The following is a 19369-nucleotide window of genomic DNA, read 5'->3' as shown; positions in this document are numbered from 1 at the left end:
GAGCCAGTCATCAAGGTAGTTGAAAACGTGAATGCCTCCCTCCCTTAACGGGACGAGGGCTGCCTCTATGACATTGGCGAAGACATGAACCAACAGGGACAGCCTGAAGGGGAGGACCTTGTAACTCTCTTGCAAAGAGGAGAAACAGCCTGTGTCGGGGGAGAATCTAGACATAAAAGTATGCGTCATTCAGGTCAATTGCTGTGAACCAATCTTTTGGATGAACTCTTTGAAAGATACGTTTATGCATTAACATCCTGAACCAGAGCTTGTGAAGGGCCCGGTTCAGAACATGCAGGTCCAGGATTGGTCATAACCCACCGCCTTTCCTGGGTACAATGAAGTAGGGGCTGTAAAACCAAGTGGAAACCTCTCGCTCTCTCTATTTCGAAGCCTATACGGAAGTGACTCAAACTGTAATTAATCAACTGGCTCGCTAGATGTTGACTGCAAAAGGGAGTCAATCCCATAGATTCCCCTTGTAAAAATGCCGAACTTTACAGCTGAAAAAACATTTTTTTTACAGCCTGGTTCAAAAAAAAAAAAAAAATTGGTCTTTATAGCTAATTTTACCCTTGATGACAACTGTGAGGGGATTGAAAGTTTTTTCATAATTCTTACTTTTAAATAATTTTAAGCCTTCAATTTCTGCATAATTAAGAGCACAGCCACTTAAGTGACAGGTGGATTGTCGTTGCTGTCATCACCATCAAGCTAAGTGGGTGTGGTTTCAGTGACCAGCTCCGGCCTTTTTGCCTATTTCCAATTATCCAGGAGTGACACGCTATGACTTGCTGCCAAGACCTTTGCCTACTTTTGGCTTCATAAAAACATTCTTTGGAAACCTTTGGGAGATCTCACTACGTCCATGTTTTTATACAGTTTATGTGTTAAAACCTGAGTTCGTATCGGCTGGAGGCCCCTCGCGGAAGACTGTCATGCACAAACAAAACCAAAACACAAATTAAAACCCAGACCTGGTCCTCCCTCATCCTTCACTGTTGTAACTTCTCTTTTTATCCTTCCAGAGCTGCTCTGTGGGATTCGAGACCCGTCAGTGACACAGGTGTCGCTCATTTCCAATTACTTCCGCACCACTTGTCACACCCGTGTATTAAAAATTCAATGCACACAGACTCAAGTAGTTTAAGTCTTTGGTTCTTTTAATTGTGATGATTTTGGCTAACATTTAACAAGAACCCACAAATTCCCACTCAACAAATCAGAATACTTCATAAGACCAATAAAAAAAAAAACATGTTCAGTGAATTGTTGGCCTTCTGGAAAGTATGTACATTTACTGTACATGTACCCAATACTCGGTAGGGGCTCCTTTTGCTTTAATTACTCCCTCAATTCACCGTGGCATAAAGGTGATTCGTTTGTGGCAATGCTGATGTGGTATGGAAGCCCAAGTTTCTTTGACAGTGGCCTTCAGCTCATCTGCATATTTTTGCTCTCTTATTTCTCATTTTCCTCTTGACGATACCCCATAGATTCTTTATTGGGTTCAGGTCTGGTGGGTTTGCTGGCCAGTCAAGCACACCAACACCATGGTGATTTAACCGACTTTTGGTGCTTTTGGCAGTGTGGGCAGGTGCCAAATCCTGCTGGAAAATGAAATCAGCATCTTCAAAAAGCTTGTCAGCAGAAGGAAGCATCAAGTGCTCCAAGATTTCTTGGTAAACGGGTGCACTGACTTTTTTTTTTTAAACACAATGGACCAACACCAGCAGATGACATTGCACCTCAAATAATCAAAGACTGTGGAAACTTAACACTAGACTTCAAGCAACTTGTGCTAACTCTAGGACCTTGGTTTCCAAATTAAACAAAACTTGCTCTCATCTGAAAAGAGGACTTTGGACCACTGGGCAACAGTCCAGTTCTTCTCCTTAGCCCAGGTTAGACGCCTCTGACATTGTCTGTGGTTCAGGTTTGGCGTAACAAGAGGAATTCAACAACTGTAACCAAATTCCTTCACACGTCTGCATGCCTTGACCCCAGCCTCAGTCCATTCCTTGTGAAGTTCACTCAAATTCTTGAATCGATTTTGTTTGACAATCCTCATAAGACTGTGGTTCTCTCGGTTGGTTGTGCATCTTTTCCTTCCACACGTTTTCCTTCCACTCAACTTTCTGTTAACATGCTTGGATACAGCACTCTGTGAACAGCCAGCTTCTTCTCGGCCCCACCCCTCTCGTCACACCCTCCTTGTGAAGGGTGTCAATGATTGTCTTCTGGACAACTGTCAGATCAGCAGTCTTCTCCATGATTGTGTAGACTAGTGAACCTAACTGAAAAAGCATTTTGAAGCTTCGGGAAACCTTTTGAGTTGGAGTTTTGAGTTGATTAGCTGATTGACATGTCACCATATTCTAATTTGTTAAGATAGTGAATTGGTGGGTTTTTGTTAAATGTGTGCCAAAATCATCACAATTAAAAGAACCAAAGACGTCAACTACTTCGGTCTGTGTGCACTGAATTTATTTAATACATGAGTTTAACGATTTGAGTTGAATTACTGATTTAAATGAACCTTTCCATGACATTCTTATTTACTGAGATGCACCTCTATACCTGTACTGCGGGGTGGGTTGCGCAATGAAAATCTTGCATGCCAATATTCGTTGGCTTGTTTTGTTGACACTGTAAGGTGATCTCTAGCAAGATCCCATTTCGTCAGTCACTGACGTAATGTTGAAACGGATTGACTGAAAGGGAACAGTGTTTATTTTAAATAGAAATCCTTGTAACAGTCTTCACTTTTCATTTGATCAATTAAATGTTTCCTCATTGAATAAAAATATTATTTAAAAAAAATACAATAAAATTTGACTGACCCCAAACTTTTCATCGACAGTGTTTAAATGTTTAAAATCATATATACCCACATTTATATCAGTATTTTTCAAGGGATTTCATCGTTGAAATCACATGCTGAAAACATTTTGCCTCATTTAGATATGTATATAATTATATTATATTTTAAATGCAAAGTAAGTAAGTCCCTTTGTCTCTGATCATACCGGTGGGGCACTCTGATGAATGTTTTCCTGAGATGATGCTCGACTGTGGCGGCGTGGGGGCAGCTGATATACGGGGTAATTGAATGCATCATCCTCCTCTGAAGTATCCAGGTAGATCGGGCGTGGAGCCACAGAGGAGTTGATTTTAGAGAGAGAGCGAGCACGTACCATTCTGTTTTCAGAGTATGTGCCATCATCTAAAACAAAAATAAAGGAGACAAATTGGTTAATCTGTTTATTGCTGTTTAAAACTGAAAAATCAATCAAAGGTCCTCTGGCGACTGTCCAGAATTGTGGATCTATATACTATACAACTAACGTACTAATACAGTTTTTTAAATTAAACATTTAAATTTGTAGTAGTTAAACTTTTTAATCAATCACCCTTGACTCCAATCACCCACATCATAACCCTACAATATTTTGTAATCGTACATTATATTTACATTATTATTTTGCAAGTTATTTTCAAAGTGTTCAAAATGTTGTCAGAACAAATAGATTTCTCATTTAGTATGTTTTACATTTACATTTTGTCATTTAGCAGATGCTTTTATCCAAAGCGACTTACAAATGAGGACAATGGAAGCAATCAAAAACAATAAAAGAGCAATGATGTACAGTATAAGTGCTATAACAAGTCTCAGTTAGTTTAAATGCAGTACACGTAGCAAGGGCTTTTAACCCTCTGGAGTCAATTAACGTGGATACGCGTTATGAGTCATTTTCTCATGATAACCCCGAAAAGAACTTTACATTTTCAGTTTTTATCGTACATATAAGATCAATACATCAATCAAATCTGTAAAGGGTCTACTTTTTTTGGATACAGACATAATAACAACAAAACTTTGTGCACTTATAAAATAGACATAACAAACAAGGTGTGCTGTCTTCAGCCTTTGTCTGCTCTGATCTTCATTTAGACGCGTCATTAAAATGAACTGTAACTCAGTGAATACTCAACGAACAGACATGAGAGAGATATCTATAGAAAGCTTGACATGTCTACTTTTTAAACTAGGTGTGACGTGTATTATTTTCAGAATACATTGTGTATATATTTTTATTTTTTTATTTTTTACAAGAAAACATCCATTAAAATTACATAAATTACAGTTTATGTTTATATTAAAAGAATGAAAATGTTGGGGTCAGAATAATATTAATAATATTATTATTAAAATATATGAATACATTCTTAAAAAGTAATTGAAATATATACAAAACATAAAAATATTTTATAATACATTCTCTGCAAACAAGTTTTTAAAAAACTAAATTATTTTAGTGGTGTAATATTGTATACAGTACGCACATGCAACATGAATAGTCTTTTTTATAATCCAAAAATGTTTGTAATCAAAAATCCCTGTTTTACATGAAATCCCAGATATTCAGCAGACAATTGTGTAAAAGTGTGCATTTTTGAAAGAAGGAGGAAGAGAAACAAAGAAAAAAATAAAAACCAACAGAATGTGTTTGCTTAACCTGGGCGCGAGAACCTGTCAAGACTTTTCCTGCGGTTCATGCGATGATAATGGTGATGGTATATGTCAGAGTTGTATTCTACATCATTCCGCTGACCTCTGTCTTCATGGATGTACTGAAGAAGAGAGAAAATTGTCTATAATGCCTGGGTGCCCATTTATAGAGTGGATGTTTATAACAATACGAGACCTCTCATTACCTGGAGGGACTGTCTGCGAGAGTGAGTGCTATAATCATCCATGTCAAGATCCATGGGGTGGACAGAGAGAAGACGCTTGGTCTTTCGCATCTGAGAACACATCAGGATGATTTTAGCTCATAAATGATATGAAAAAGACTTTCAAAGTACTGGTTTAAGAGAGCTTTGTTATCCTAATTCCACACTGTAAAATATTCCCCCTCTGCTTCTATACAATGATTAAAAAATATGAACAGGGCTTTATGATATAATATACAGCATTCAACAGCTATACTGTACATTTAACTGCTTTAAACTACAACATTTTGAAGAATAATTAAACTATATGTTAATTTAATATAGTATAGAAGCCCATTTCTGCCACATTAAAGAAAAAATATTCTTTGGTAAATCTTAATTTCATAATTGAAGTCAGAATTATGATTTTTTTTGTTTTTAATTTTGATGAAATTTTCTCTTGTAATTATGACTTAATGTCTCATAATTTTAATTTCTCATAATTATGATTTACCAATTATATTTTTCCTTGCTTTTAGTAAAAGGGAATGTTTTTAACAAAGCCCCTGAAATGCAGAATGAAACAAATTCAAATTTATGACAAAATTTAGTCTACCTGCTTATAACGTTGCACTTCAGATGCATCCAAATGTTCATCTTCATGACCATTATATACATCTAAGAATAAAAAATAATGAATATTACAGTGGTAGATAAATGTTAACAAAGTTTGGCCAATCGTCTTCAGTTTGCTCTGTGACAGCATAAGCTGGTTTCCTGTATTCTTTGTAACACCATGACTGTTTTTGTGTACTCACTGCGCACATCAGGCATGCTCTGTATGTCATCATCACGGTGCCCTAAAGAAACAGGAAAATAACGAGTGCTGGTCTTGTGTAAATGAGAAATTACTTCTGATAGAAGTTATATAATAGTACAATAAAATATACTGAACCTAGTTAATGGTAAAAATAGAACATTAACAGTTGTACAGCTGCAAACCAAATACAGTTGTCGCTTCAGTCAGCTTTAACCTTGGGCTAAATGATCAACACCTCCATTTGTGCATTCAGCCAAGGTTTCTAATTGATCTGTTTAACATGTCCTGTCGTGCAAGTTCATAAACAACAGCAGCAAGTTCTGCAGTGCCCAGACACAGCATGTGACCCAGTTATGGCCTCAACTGAATGATAAACAAATCTTTTTGGTAACTAAATACACACAGGCATCTAATGATAACACATGGGTCTAGGCATTGCTGTATCTTGCGGTTCTTCATCTGAAAAGCAATATAAACAGGCATTACTATGTTGAACTTATCGCTGATGATCATTCATGTTAAGCTGATGAGAGCAATGTTGAAAAATGTGTTGAAAATGTTGATAGTGAATTTGTGATCAAATTAAAATATATTTTTTATGCATTATTTTGAAATTACTGCATTCGATTTTAAATACTAGCAAATAATAAATATTGGCATTTATTCATCAGTAACCACTTGTGCAAAGCATCTTTACAGGTAAATAATAGAATAAGTTGAAATGATTATGTCATGGCGAGTATCTATCATGGGAGAATGTACAGTTAACCAATTATTATGGCAAAATAAACTCCATCAGTGTTATATACAGTAAAACCCTTCTCTCTTCTTAATATTCACTTGCTTGCATAACCACTTAAAATGACTTATGATACTGAAACAGGATGATAATGATGTGACAGCTTATATGGACACAATAAAGGAGGCTTTTAATAGCACTCACCCTCTTCATTTAATCTCTTGTACAGTGACCTCATCACTTTTGCGCTGCCAAAACGCTTGAAGCGCGAGCGTACATTGTCATGGTACCACCCCAAAGTTCCAATTTTCAGGACTCTGCAAAAACAAACAGATTTCATGTAAAGACTCCATATTAGTGATTCAATATATACCTAACTCTATAGTTTATTTGAGTGTATGAGCTGTAATTTTCTTCCTAAATGTCATCAGATGTTGGAACTTATTCTAACCTGGACATACGGCAGGGGTCGCATACCCAGCCACGCTCCTTTTTGTTGTAGCGGCTGCAGGTCTTGCAGGCGTAGAGTTTACAGTCCACACACTGCCGTTTGCTGTTCACCAGGAACTTAAAGGGCTGCAAGCAGTGGATACAGTGAGAGTCGGTCAGGTTTGACTGAGACCCCAGGAGTTCCCTCTTTGTTTCTTCCTTCTCAATTTTGGATTTAAGCACCCTGTGGTTTAATACAAACAAAAAGACAAACCAATTTTATACATGATTGTCACTTGTGGATTTAATTATAGAGAATTAGGTTGCTTTCTAAAACCAATTTAGAAACGGAATATTAATCATTAGCTTTAATAAAGCCATATAGCTTCTGATCCTGTTCCCTGTTAAGGATGCACAATATATTTGTATCACATTTTGTAAGCCAATATTAGAGATCTTTTAGAGTATATTATTTACAGTGAATATTGCTTCTATTTTAACATTTAAATTACATGGCATAATTACTTTTATTGTTAGAATTGCTATTATTTCTTTGTTTGTGTATTGTTAGTATCATTTTTATTTTCTTTTTAATGCCTCCCATGGACAGGTGTTAAAAATTGGCATGTGTGCAAAACACTTGCAAATGCATATTGTTCATCTAATGTAATTGCAATGTCCATGTCAAATAAAATGTAATAATAATAATTACCTTTTCCTTTATTTGTTTTCACTGGCTAAAATTTAGTAACACTTACAATTTACAAACCATGTTAAATATAATCTTTGGAAAATCAGAATGTGATGTGATGTACTGTATACATTAAAATGTTTGATAGTCACTTGAAATCTTTAAAATGTTGTATTTTAGTTTTTTTTTTTTTTTTTCGTGTTTGATTAATTAAGCAAAATATTACAGAATTATAATGATTATGCATAAAATTAAATAAAATAATTATAGAAAATTATTGCAGGTTTAAAAGCTCTGCCAGATTTTTAATAGAAGTGCATATCAAGACTCATAGGGTTCTTCGATGTCAGTGAACATTGTGAATGCAATGCTTTCAAAGTAAGTCACACAAGTTCCGGTGAATTTTCCAGTATATTCACCATGCATAAAAACAGCATTGGAACATAATTGGTGTTGTAAGACAGTCTGATCAAGAATTAACTTGAATGGAAGCCATATATCACTGTCCTTGTCAACAAATAGAAAAGAGCATCATCTTTGAAGTAAAAATTCAATAGCCACACAGAGACCTCCTTGTACAAAAAGAATAGAGCTCTGGGGCATCGTGTTTTCCCAGACTCTGGAATGGTGTGATCAAGCCTTGTGACTGTACCATGATCATCATGATGCCTTTAAAACAGCAGCCTTTCACACTTTCTGGCCTTTCTCATAACCTTGTTCCACTAGCGTTGACTATAAATAGAGTATGATATATAGACAAATAACAGAGAAATTATGGAATTGTGAATACTAGACCTCACAGTACACTAAACCTTCTATGTCTTTTGGAGCCATTGCTAGCTGCTCCACTGACAGATCACTAACATTAGCCATTAACCAATGTTAAATCATGTCAGATTTGTATAAAGTCTTGTATAAAGTTTAATCATGTAAATTAAATTCCTTACCCAAGCCTCTCCTCTTCCTTCTTTCTGAGGACAAAGTCTCTCTGAATGACTTCCCACACATGTTTGGCCTCCTCTTCTGTTAGTCTGGACAGGTCCAACTTCTTGTCCATGTTTGGACCTTAGTTGATCTTTTTTTATAACAAAATAATAGGTAAAGATGGCATATATAAGAAGTCTAAGGATAATGTGACTCTTATTATTCCACCTCTCCACTTTAGACCATGCAACATGATCATATGAAGCACTGAAGTCATACTCACAATCGAAAGTCCATTCATTGGGCGTGACTGTTTTCATAACTACAACACATCTACAAACTAATCTAATAAATTATTGAGTAAACACCTCTGTCAATAATTCACATGAAGTTTTGGAATTCCATTCTAAAAAAAAAACATTAGTTACGGATTGTGAAAATGAGCGCTAACACTACAACTGCAATATCATAAACAAACAAACATTCTGAAGACTTTTATTTAAATGTCAGTGATGGCACAACACCACTCCTGTATGTAGATGTGGTAGTAGTGTCAATCTAATTCATAGTGCATTGATTGTCATGGCTCCTCATAAATAAAGCATTCATGATATGATCATGTTATAATTTCAGTCATGGTGCTATGAATAACTGAACCTATAGGAAATGAATCAAGTCTGACAGATACCTGCTCCGGTAATTAGAAATTAACACAAAATCACAGTGTGAAAACATACATGCACTCTTCACATTCGTAACTTTAAAGGCAGCAAGAACAATTGATTTAATATCATTAAAATGATAAATAGTTTCATAAGTGATAATGAAAATTTAGTTTACCTTGCTTGTAGACAAGCAACTGCTCTTGCCAAGTCTCTCGGGATGAGGCAGATAATGTGAGGATAGTATGGCAATGTAATCACATGTCTAGTTTTTCAAATGAAATGTGGTGTAGGAGAAGCTCCACCCTTCCTTTCCATGCTTGAAATAAACAGAATAACAAATGCATTAAAATAAGTTATATCTGTTATTTAATGAGATATTATTCATTTTTGCTTTTTTCATATTGATTCTTTACTTTTTCTATTTGATTAATTTTATGCTAAAATAAACTGCTGGTTAATTGTTGAATGGGAAACTTTTTTTTTTTTAATTTAGTTTGTCTGTATTACATTTTTATCGTCTTGGTTACGTATGGTAACCCTCATTCCCTGAAGGAGGGAATGGAGACGCCACGTCGGTGACCGACGAATATGGGATATCGCTTCGATAGACCAATCTACTTCGAGTGTAAACTAAACGAGCCAAAGCACATTGGCATGTAATTATTGCATCCAGCTGCCGCTGATCACTGCGTGAGTATAAGAAGGCAGCAGGTGCAATGCATTCCAGTTTTTCGCTGAGGAGCTGAGCCGGGGACCCGGCAGCTCAGCAGCGGTACATCAACCATGGCGATGGGACGTGGCGTCTCCGTTCCCTCCTTCAGGGAACAAGGGTTACCATAAGTAACCGAGACATTCCCTTTCAGTCGGTCACTCTCGAAACCACGTCGGTGACCGATGAATATGGGATCCCTATCAAAGCACCATGGGTGCTGCCCCTTCCAGTGCCCTGTACGAACCGCCTGCGCCCCTATTAGGTGTAGGCCGGGGCTCAGAACAAGTAGCTCCACTCACCATTGTCAAAGAACTACCTCACTGGGTGAGATTGGATAACACTGGGAAAACGTACCCGGTCCGCTTGGAACCTGGACGCTGCGGAAGCCCCATCCTTCCAGAAGGAGGTCTCGGAGGCAAATACACATATAGCATCCATTTAGGAGTATACAGAGAAATAATTGAAGTGATTAAAAACCCTCTTGGGAAAGCAGAAGTCTGCCGGGGAAACACGGGCTCTAAGGCTATACCGTGGACTATGCACATACGAGTTCCGCTTAGGTCTCAATATGGAACCCACCCTTCCATGGTCCTCGCGGATACATCATGAAGGCCTGGCACCGGACGTTCCGCTCTCAGTGCCACTACCCGTTTGAGGTGAGAACACAGGAGGATACCGGCTCTACATGAAGGCTACAGAACCTAGCGAACGTGTTAGTGGTCGCCCAGCCAGCAGCTCTACAAATATCTGTCAGCGAGGAGCCGCGAGCCATCGCCCAGGAGGATGCAACACTTCTAGTTGAGTGAGCTCGCAACCTGAACGGGCAGGGTACATTCTGAGCCTGATAAGACGGGGTTATGGCATCCACAATCCAGTGGGCCATCATCTGCTTAGAGACAGCACTCCCCTTCTGCCGGCCTCCGTAACAGACAAAGAGCCGGTCTGAAGTACTGAAGCTTTGTGTCCGGTCACGTAGCACCTTAATGCTCGGATGGGACAAAGCAAAGCCAGGGCTGGGTCTGCCTACTCCAGGGGCAGCACTTACAGGTTCACCACTTGTTCTTTGAAGGGTGTAGTGGGAACCTTGGGCACGTAGCCAGCCTGGGGCCTCAGGATTACCTGGGAGTCAGCTGGCCCGAACTCTAGGCACTAATCGTCGACCGAAAATGGATGCAGGTCCCCTACCCTCTTGGTGGAGGCCAGAGCAAGCAGGAGCAGAGTTTTCAATGAAACAAACTTTAGCTCAACTGAAAGGACAGCACGACCGCAATCGGGGCATCTTCAGGGTTCCACTTTAAGGTGTAAGCGTGTCTCGCAGGCAGTGCTCTTGCCGAAGTGATGGTGTTTGCTACCTCTTGGGGTAGGTCACCTAGAATCTCCGAGTCCCATCCAGGGACCAGACATGGAGTTTCCAAAAGTCTGGACGCAGGTGCCTAATGGTGCCCCATCTCTGAGTCAGTAGATCCTTCATCAGAGGAATTGGCCAAGGAGGGGCTGTCGCAAGGAGCACTAGTTCGGGGAACCAGGTCCACGTGGGCTAATATGGTGCTACTAGCAAGACTTGCTCCTCGTCCTCCCGGACTTTGCACAGTGTCTGTGCGAGAAGGCTCACTGGGGGAAATGCAAACAGCTGTGTGTCAGTTCGTCCGTGCCGAGAGTTCCCTCGGGCAGCGAGTAGAACAATTGGCAGTGAGAGGTCTCTGGAGTAGCAAACAGGTCTACCTGAGCGGCTCTGAACCGCTTCCAAATCAGCTGGACCATCAGGGGATGGAGTCGCCATTCTCCCAGGAGCATTGCTCGAGACAGCTCGTTGGCTGTATGACTGAGTGGGCCTGGAATGTGAATGGCACGAAGTGACCTCAGAACCTTCTGACTCCAAAGGAAGAGGTGGCGGGTGAGTTGCGAGATGCGACGAGAGCGCAGACCACCTTGTCAATTGATGTACGCAACAGTCGCAGTGTTGTCCATTCGGACCAGCACATGCTTGCCTCGTAAGAGACCTTTGAGACGGTTCAAGGCAAGGTGCGCTGCTAACAACTCTAGGCAATTGATGTGCCACTGCAGCTGCGGGCCCGTCCAGACCCCTGAGACTGCATGCCCATTTTACGTGGCCCCCCCAGCCGGTGGTGGAGGCATCCGTGTAACCCACAGCATGCCTGGAGATCTGCTCTAGGGGCACCTCTACCCAGAGAAATGCAAGATCTGACCACGGAGTGAGGGTTTGGTGACAGGCCAGTGTAACTTGGAGCCAGTGAGTGCTGCGCTTCCACGCCCACCTCTGGACTCGGCCATAAAGCCAGTGCTGGAGCGGTCTCATATGTAATAGGCCGAGCGGTGTAAGTGCCGCCGCAGTCGCTATATGCCCCAGGAGCCTCTGAAAGAGTTTCAGTGGGACCACTGTCCTGCTCTTGAACGTATTTAAGCAGGCTAGCACCGACCGCGCATGTATCAGCCAATCGTCTAAGTAGTTGAGAATGTGAACACCCTGCTCTCTGAGAGGAACGAGAGCTGTCTCCTTTTGTGAAGACACGGGGAGACAGGGACAGCCCGAAGGGCGGGACCTTGCACTGAAATGCTAGTCCTTCGAACGCAAACCGCAGAAAAGGTATGTGGCGTGGAAAGATGGACACATTAAAGTACATGTCCTTCAGGTCGATCACTGCAAACCAATCTTGGGGACGGACGCACCTGAAAAGGCATTTCTGTGTCAACATTTTTAACGGTAGCCGATGGAGGGCCAGATTCAAAACTTGCAGATCCAAGATCGGTCGTAACCCACCGCCTTTCTTTGGTACAATCAAGCACGGGCTGTAAAACCCTGTCCTCATATCGGCTGGAGGGACCTGCTCTATCGCGTCCTTCACCAGTTGGACTGTGATCTCTTCCCGCAAGACAGGGGCATCGGTTCACCTAGTTCCACGGGTTGGCAGAGGGTGCGTGAGTAGGGCCTTTGTTGATGCTCTCAAACCGCCCGCTGCTGCCATCTGGCGAAGGAGGAGGATGAGTGAGGTCCGGTGCTTGGCCGTCCGCAACTCTTCGTGCCCTCCTTGGATCCAGAGAGGGAGAAAACTGCTCTCCTGTCGAGATTTCCAGATTCTCCGCCTGGCCCTCCTCAAAGGGAGGGAGAGGTGCCTTCACCGTCCCCCAGAAAGCAGTTTGATTGTGCTTATTGTTTTTCATTTTGTAAGTTACTGATTTTGTTAAAATTATGTCATTAAGTTCTCTTGTTAACCCTGGGTAATTATACTCCCTTTTCTGTTCAGTTAGTTGTCTGTGTTCATCACGTTTGAGTGTTGTGATATGTGTGTATTCTCCCAGTGTCTCCAGTGGATTATTTGCATCATGCATATTCTTTCCACAGTCTGTACATGACACTTTCAAAGAGTGCTAATATTTATTAAAAATGCACTGATTTCTCAGTGTGGACCCCCTGCTTGTGTTTGTGGATTTCCAGATCAAAGTATGCAAGCAGTGTGGAAGAGGAGCCAGGAGAACAATATATAAACTCATGGATAATAAAACCATGGGTAAAGTCTATAAAAGCTGAATGGCAGATATTTAGTAGGACACTGTTCCTTTAAAAAAAAAAAAAAAAAAGCAGAGCATTTGACATCACCATGTTCAACCTTTTGAAATCCAAGATAAAAATCAAGAGTAGCTTTTATCCCTATTGTAATATTCCGGGAAATTTTGTGTTTTACAACAACTTTTACATTTATGTGACTTTAGTAAGCAATGGTGCACACTACAATAGCGCCTCTGAGGCATATGGCAAGATGACTAAGTGAATGTTTGTATTTACTGTACGCCCATCTACAGGCAATGTTTGTGGTGGCTATAAATGAATGTGGGATAGTTTTACACATCATAGCACAGTCTTAGATGTGCACGCTGCAATACCTCAATAAGGTTTCATATTCACTGTGTGCAAAATGACACAGCAGTCCTTGAGTTTAGTAGATAAACCCTGCAGCAGTTATCAGAAAAGCCCCTATCCTGAGCAGTGATTCAAGCAAAAAATAAAAAATTATTCTTCCCACTGTAGGTTAGGAGGTTGAATTAGAGGGTGCCTTAGTGCATTGGGGCATTAGGGCTAGACTATGAGCAGTCTGATTCATTCCTCTAAAATTAGCCCCAATGTACTGCCCTGGTCTTGGGTGCTGGCTAGGGGAAGTCCTGCTCTTATTTAGGGAAGCATTGCTGAGCGTTCAGTGACTTTTCGAATGTACCAAATGGATCTTTGCACACACTGGTTGAGTGTTTCATTTTTAATCTGTAAAATTGAGTTTATTAAGAGCAAATACGGTTAAATAGAGAAAAATGATATCAACAGACAATAAATCTGAAGATCATTGGAAAATAAGATTTCTAGGAGCATAAATAAATCATCATGTCACAATATATTGATATTGACAATTTGTATCAGGTATAGTTCATCCAAAATGAATTTTTAAAATATAAATTCAGCATCAAATATGGTAACTCCAAAAGGTCACACATTTGAGCTTCTGAATTAATCACCATTGATAAATAAAAAATAAATACATTATTTAATAAAATACAGTATTTAAAACTTATGTAGTCAGGCACAGAGTGCAAGCATTTGTGTCTAACATAATTCTGTATTTTTTAGCTAAGAGAATTATAAATATTTATATTCTGGTGACATCATACATGACCAAGAAAGACAAAATCCAAACCTATTCATGTCCTGCCCAATACCATATTTAATATTTTAATAAACAGTACTTTTTGTTGACTGATTATCATACAGTATGTCTTAGAAGGTTTTGTTTTTACCACTTAAACTCTGTTTTGGCTTTGTTTCAATTATTGTGAGAGTACTGTATCACAAGATCATTATCTATAGAACTGAATCATATACTGTATGAGTGTGTTGTTACACTTCAAATGTCTGTATTATGTTAATGTATTTAAAATGATGATTAGAAATGTATAAATTGTAATTTATATACAAATCATTGCAAGTTGTATGGCAAATCTTGTAAGAACCACTTTAAAAGAATTTGTTTCTGATCTGAGAAGAAGGTCTTGACACACGTGCACAGACTTCATCTCGTGCTATGTGGCCTGCAGTATGTTAGAAACATGAAAGCTGAGCCTCAAGCTAAACAGATAAATATACATGACAGACATGCACAATACTATTCACGGCAGCTCAGGCCAACATACTTGGAAAGATTTAAATCGAGAGGTCAACCCTACTAACAGCTGTTATATTCTTTTGTTTAAAACCATATTTTTGTTGTTTTAAAACATCTCTAAAAACTCTAAAAATAAGTTCACTGAAACAGTTAAATGTAAAGATTTATGTCTGAGTGGTGTTATTATCAGTGGTGTAAAATACTTTTATTAATTTAAATTAAATAATTCATTACTGCACTTCATTACTGCACTTAAGTATTTTTTTAACTGTATAGTTTACTCATTACTCAGTAAATTTTATTTCAACTTGAAAAGTACTTTTTTATTATGTCTTATAAAATATTTAGTTCCATTCCTCAATTCTGATTGTTCCGCAGCTGTGTTTAATTGACGATACAGCACGGTTATGTTTTCTGTTAACTTTTCAGTTTCAGGCATGGTTCTGTATGTCCATCGATTTTACACTGTAATGGCGCTTGCAAACATGGTCTGTGCCGCAAATCAATCTGTTGTAAAACTAAAAGACTGAAAACAGATGTTTTCTCATGCTGAGAGATAAACAGATACGTATGTGTGTGAGAAAATAACATATATGGTGTTCAGGGCCATAGCTGGGATTTGCAAGGACTGGTGCAGGGTGTACCTTGAGTGACTTGTTCATCAATATCGGCAGATCAGCAGTGTGTTCCACAAAAAAAAACAAAGAGAGCGGCTCATCCTTAATTATGTTTTTGATTTTCAGCCAATAAAATAAAAACTTAAAATGCAATTAAATCATATATACTGTCCCACACACATACATGCTTAATAGTTATTTTGTTATATAATAAAATAGAGAAGCAAATTACAAACCTTAAGACAAATACGATAGATACAAAGTAAATATTAAATAAAGTCATTGTTCTAATGCAGTAGGTTTATTTAACATATACACATTTAATTGTTGTTTGATTAACATTACTGAAACTGAGTACTGAGAAGAGAAATGGTGTGGGTTTCTGGAGTCGTAGAGGTCACTGGCAAAGTGTAATAAAAAAAAAAAAAAAAACTAATGGCTGTAGGCCCTATTATAGTCCATGCTGAGTAAGTCAATTAGGATGCCCAGTCTTTATATAGGGAGGTTTAATATGGTAGGGGTAGAAAACTGATGAGTCAGCCTTCACTAAAAGCCAAAGGGTGTGGGTTCTACATACATCAGTTTGACAGGTTATACAAAACATTTAAAACATTAAAAAAAATCTATGATATAAAAATATTTTAATTTAAATGTAGAATGTAACTACATTTTAATAAATACTAATAAATCAAAGAATATGAAAACAAGTTATTATGAAGAAAGGTAAGCGAAAACTCACAGCAGTCTGTTGTCTTTGATTTGTAGTCAATTAAAAGTTCAACATCAAATGCCTGGTAGATGTGCTGACAGGGTTTGGCATGGCTAGAGGTGCCATTACAGTAAAGGTTAAACATTAACCATTTATCTCTCTTGCCTTTCTATCATCATCAGTGATGTCATTAAAAAATGTTTTTTAAAAGTAAGTGTATATATATATATATATATATATATATATATATATATATATATATATAAACTGCTCAAAAAAATAAAGGGAGCACTTAAACAACACAACATAACCCACAAGTGTACCTTTTTTATAGCAGTTTATAATACACATTTTTTAGTGATTGTGAAAAATCTTTTTTAAAAGAAATAAATTACTGATTAAAATAAGTAAATATTGTTCAGTCTCTGCTCAAACTTTTATTTTTATTTTTTATTTATTTTTATATATAGACATATAATGGCATTACTTGTTTACTTGACACGTACAGCATTGTTATTTAAATCCAGTGTTAGGGTTTGTTTTTAGGGCCATGGCAACTGTGTTTGTATCTGACAGCAGAGTCAGTGTTAACCTCTGTCCCAAAACTCAGTCAGACATGCCTGTAAGCAGCTGTGATTGTCAAGGTTGGAAACATGAGGCCTGTAGCTCACTGTGAGTCTATTCCTGGAGATCTGTGGCTTCTCTCATTCTCACCATGCTAAAATAGCCACCCACTTTAACTGTGTAGGGCAATGGCTCACAATCATAGGTTAGAGAGAATGCAGATATAGCAACCCAGTTGATAGATGTAAAATGGCAAGAATTTTAAGGCCATTTGAAGGTGTGTGTATCTCAACAAATGAATGGAGTAATTTAAATAAATGTGGCTTTGTAAGTTTTTTATTTCCAGTGAATTATACAATGAAAATGAACATTACATTACAGTTCATTAGTCAAGAGCGTAACTTAATATTTCAAGTATTCAAACAGTTGTATCTCACATGACCCATTAAAGTAAGCAAAGTTGTATTCTACAGCCTATTAATCTAGCTTTAATTTAGCAAACAAAACATAATCTTCTATTTTCTACTAAAATATAAAAAAACATAATTCAATATGAACATCCATATTAATAAAAAAGTACAAAAGTCAAGTGGAAAAGACATTACAAATGGTGCAATTTGTACAATTTGTACTAAAACTGCTTTTAGATTGCACTTCCCTTGTCTCACAGTCATCAAAAGCAGATGATTGTTCTTATCATGAACCATGAAGGTTTTGTATCTATTGTCGTCTCTTTTCCCCCGCTAAGTCTTTTTTCTACATTTTATCTTTGTTTATTCTTCCTCTTCTTCCTCCTCCTCCTCCTCTTCTTCATCCTCATCATCATCTCCAGCGACTCCAAAGTCTATTTTTGAAAGCATGGCCTCTACGTCTTCTGTGAAGAGCGTGAAATGGTCCATACTCTCAAAGCCGGGCTCCGGCCTCTGTAGATGGGAGTTCTTGGATGCATCTTTGGCTTCTGTGAGCAGCTGCTTGGCAGCAATGAGGAATTCAACTGTATTGCCGTTGTCCATGGTCTGGGAGGCTTTGTCCATCAGCTTGATGCTGGCCTGCAGCTGTTCATTGTACTGCTGGATTAGCGATCGCACCAGAGCCACCTTCTCATCTTGTTCTTGAGTGATCTGCTCCAGGAGATGGGCCTTGCGGTCTTCTAGGATGGCATAGAGCAGGTCAAAATTCTCCCCCAGCTTCTGCTTCTGCGCTTGGCTGTTTTCTTCCACCGTTTTGCAGGTTTCATTAATCTGCGTCAACATCACTTGCAAGCAGCTGTTGCTGGCTCCTAGCAGGTCGATGGAATTTTTAAGTTCAGACTTCTGGGCTTCATAAACACCTTTAAGAGTGGAAACTTCACAGTCCTTGTGCTGACCAAATACTTTGCACATGGAGCAAGTAGGTGTCTGGCAGGTCACACAGTAGATGTTAATTTTTTCATCTTCATGTATTTCGCATAGAGGCTCTTTTGTTTCTTTGGATTTCAAAGGGGGTTCAAGGGCATTACCTCCTTTCTCCAACTGCTGCTTATAGATGTCGATGATGTTCTCCACCAGAAGGTTCCTCTGCAGACCGTAGACACCATGACGGTCAAGCACCACCTCAAATCGGCAGGTAGGGCATCGGAAGATGCCTCCAGAGTAATGGTATGGGTTTTTGGAGTCGTAGAGGTCACTGGCACAGCTGCGGCACAGATTGTGCTGGCATGGTAGAATGACAACTGGCTTTGTGAACATGTCCAAGCAGATGGGGCAGCTCAGCTGCTTCTCCAGGCTCTCCATGGGACTTGGAGCCCGGACTATTTGACCCGTTTGGATGTCCATTGCTGTCGTTTGAGGTAGAGTCCTTATAACCTTCACTGCTTTGCCTTTCAGTTGAGCTTGAGCTTTTCTGGTTGCTTCTGCCTTAACCTAGCTTATTTGATCTGTCGGGGCTGGACAACCTCAGGGGATTTATATACCGGCTGGCTGCCTGTGACACTTGATCTGTGAGGTGGTTGGGACAGGATTGCTCCCACCACTTGTTTATGCGATTTGATTCGGAGGAAACATGCAGCCCTCCAACACAACCCACTAAAGAACAAGTCACATGCCAAACTTAGCAACACAGACCCCCCTCCCTTTCCAAGCTCTCCATCTGCGAGAGAAATGTGTAGGCGAATCACATAGTCAGGCAAATACACACATGTGATAGCTGTTGGCATGCAGACATTCAGATATCCAGAACTTCCCAGACTGCACAACAACATGGTGGGTCAATGGCCAAAATATGACATTTTGATAGCTGCACTTTGTGTCCTTGGAGCATTTGTATCAGCTGTTGTATGGTATGTGAGAAATGCAGAAGGATTTTAGGGCAATTGAGCAAGGGGTGAGTTGTGTAACAGTCTGTTTTAGCTTCTATTGTCCCTCACCTGTTTGTAATGATGGCTGCTTGCCATTAACATCCGTCTGAATGGTTCTGGAAGAGAGATCAGATGGTTGGGCGGTGAAGAGACAGACGTCAGACTTTCCGTTTCACAATTTTAGCACAGTGAATTTGTAAACAAACTGTCCCACCCATCTACAGCGACTTCATGCAATATTATGCTGAAAGTGTCATTGTCCTCCTTGAGCACATGGTCACTG

General features: G+C 39.2%; 1 protein-coding gene and 1 pseudogene across 4 annotated transcripts in view; both read right to left on the bottom strand.

Moving 5' to 3' along the window:
* Positions 1–9264, bottom strand: part of LOC113096918 (melanophilin-like) — a 29893-nt gene extending 20629 nt beyond the window's left edge. Inside the window, exons 1-9 of one of the 4 annotated variants that reach the window (XM_026262141.1) lie at positions 9160–9245; positions 8343–8470; positions 6727–6948; positions 6480–6592; positions 5535–5576; positions 5333–5394; positions 4720–4809; positions 4521–4635; positions 3030–3226 (exon numbers count right to left, since the gene is read on the bottom strand). In XM_026262141.1, coding sequence (XP_026117926.1) covers positions 3030–3226; positions 4521–4635; positions 4720–4809; positions 5333–5394; positions 5535–5576; positions 6480–6592; positions 6727–6948; positions 8343–8452 — 951 coding nt within the window. In that variant the 5' untranslated portion in view covers positions 8453–8470; positions 9160–9245. Of the gene's footprint in view, positions 1–3029; positions 3227–4520; positions 4636–4719; positions 4810–5332; positions 5395–5534; positions 5577–6479; positions 6593–6726; positions 6949–8342 lie in introns of all 4 variants that reach the window. The other 3 variants (XM_026262143.1, XM_026262145.1, XM_026262137.1) reach the window with 3 other exon arrangements.
* Positions 9265–17069: 7805 nt separating this feature from the next.
* On the bottom strand, positions 17070–18760 carry LOC113096856 (E3 ubiquitin-protein ligase TRIM63 pseudogene; annotated as a pseudogene).
* Between the last annotated feature and the right edge of the window lie 609 nt (positions 18761–19369).

The sequence above is a fragment of the Carassius auratus genome, chromosome 6 (genome assembly GCF_003368295.1).
Source record: "Carassius auratus strain Wakin chromosome 6, ASM336829v1, whole genome shotgun sequence".
Taxonomy (NCBI): domain Eukaryota; kingdom Metazoa; phylum Chordata; class Actinopteri; order Cypriniformes; family Cyprinidae; genus Carassius; species Carassius auratus.
This window is presented reverse-complemented; position numbering and strand designations above follow the sequence as displayed.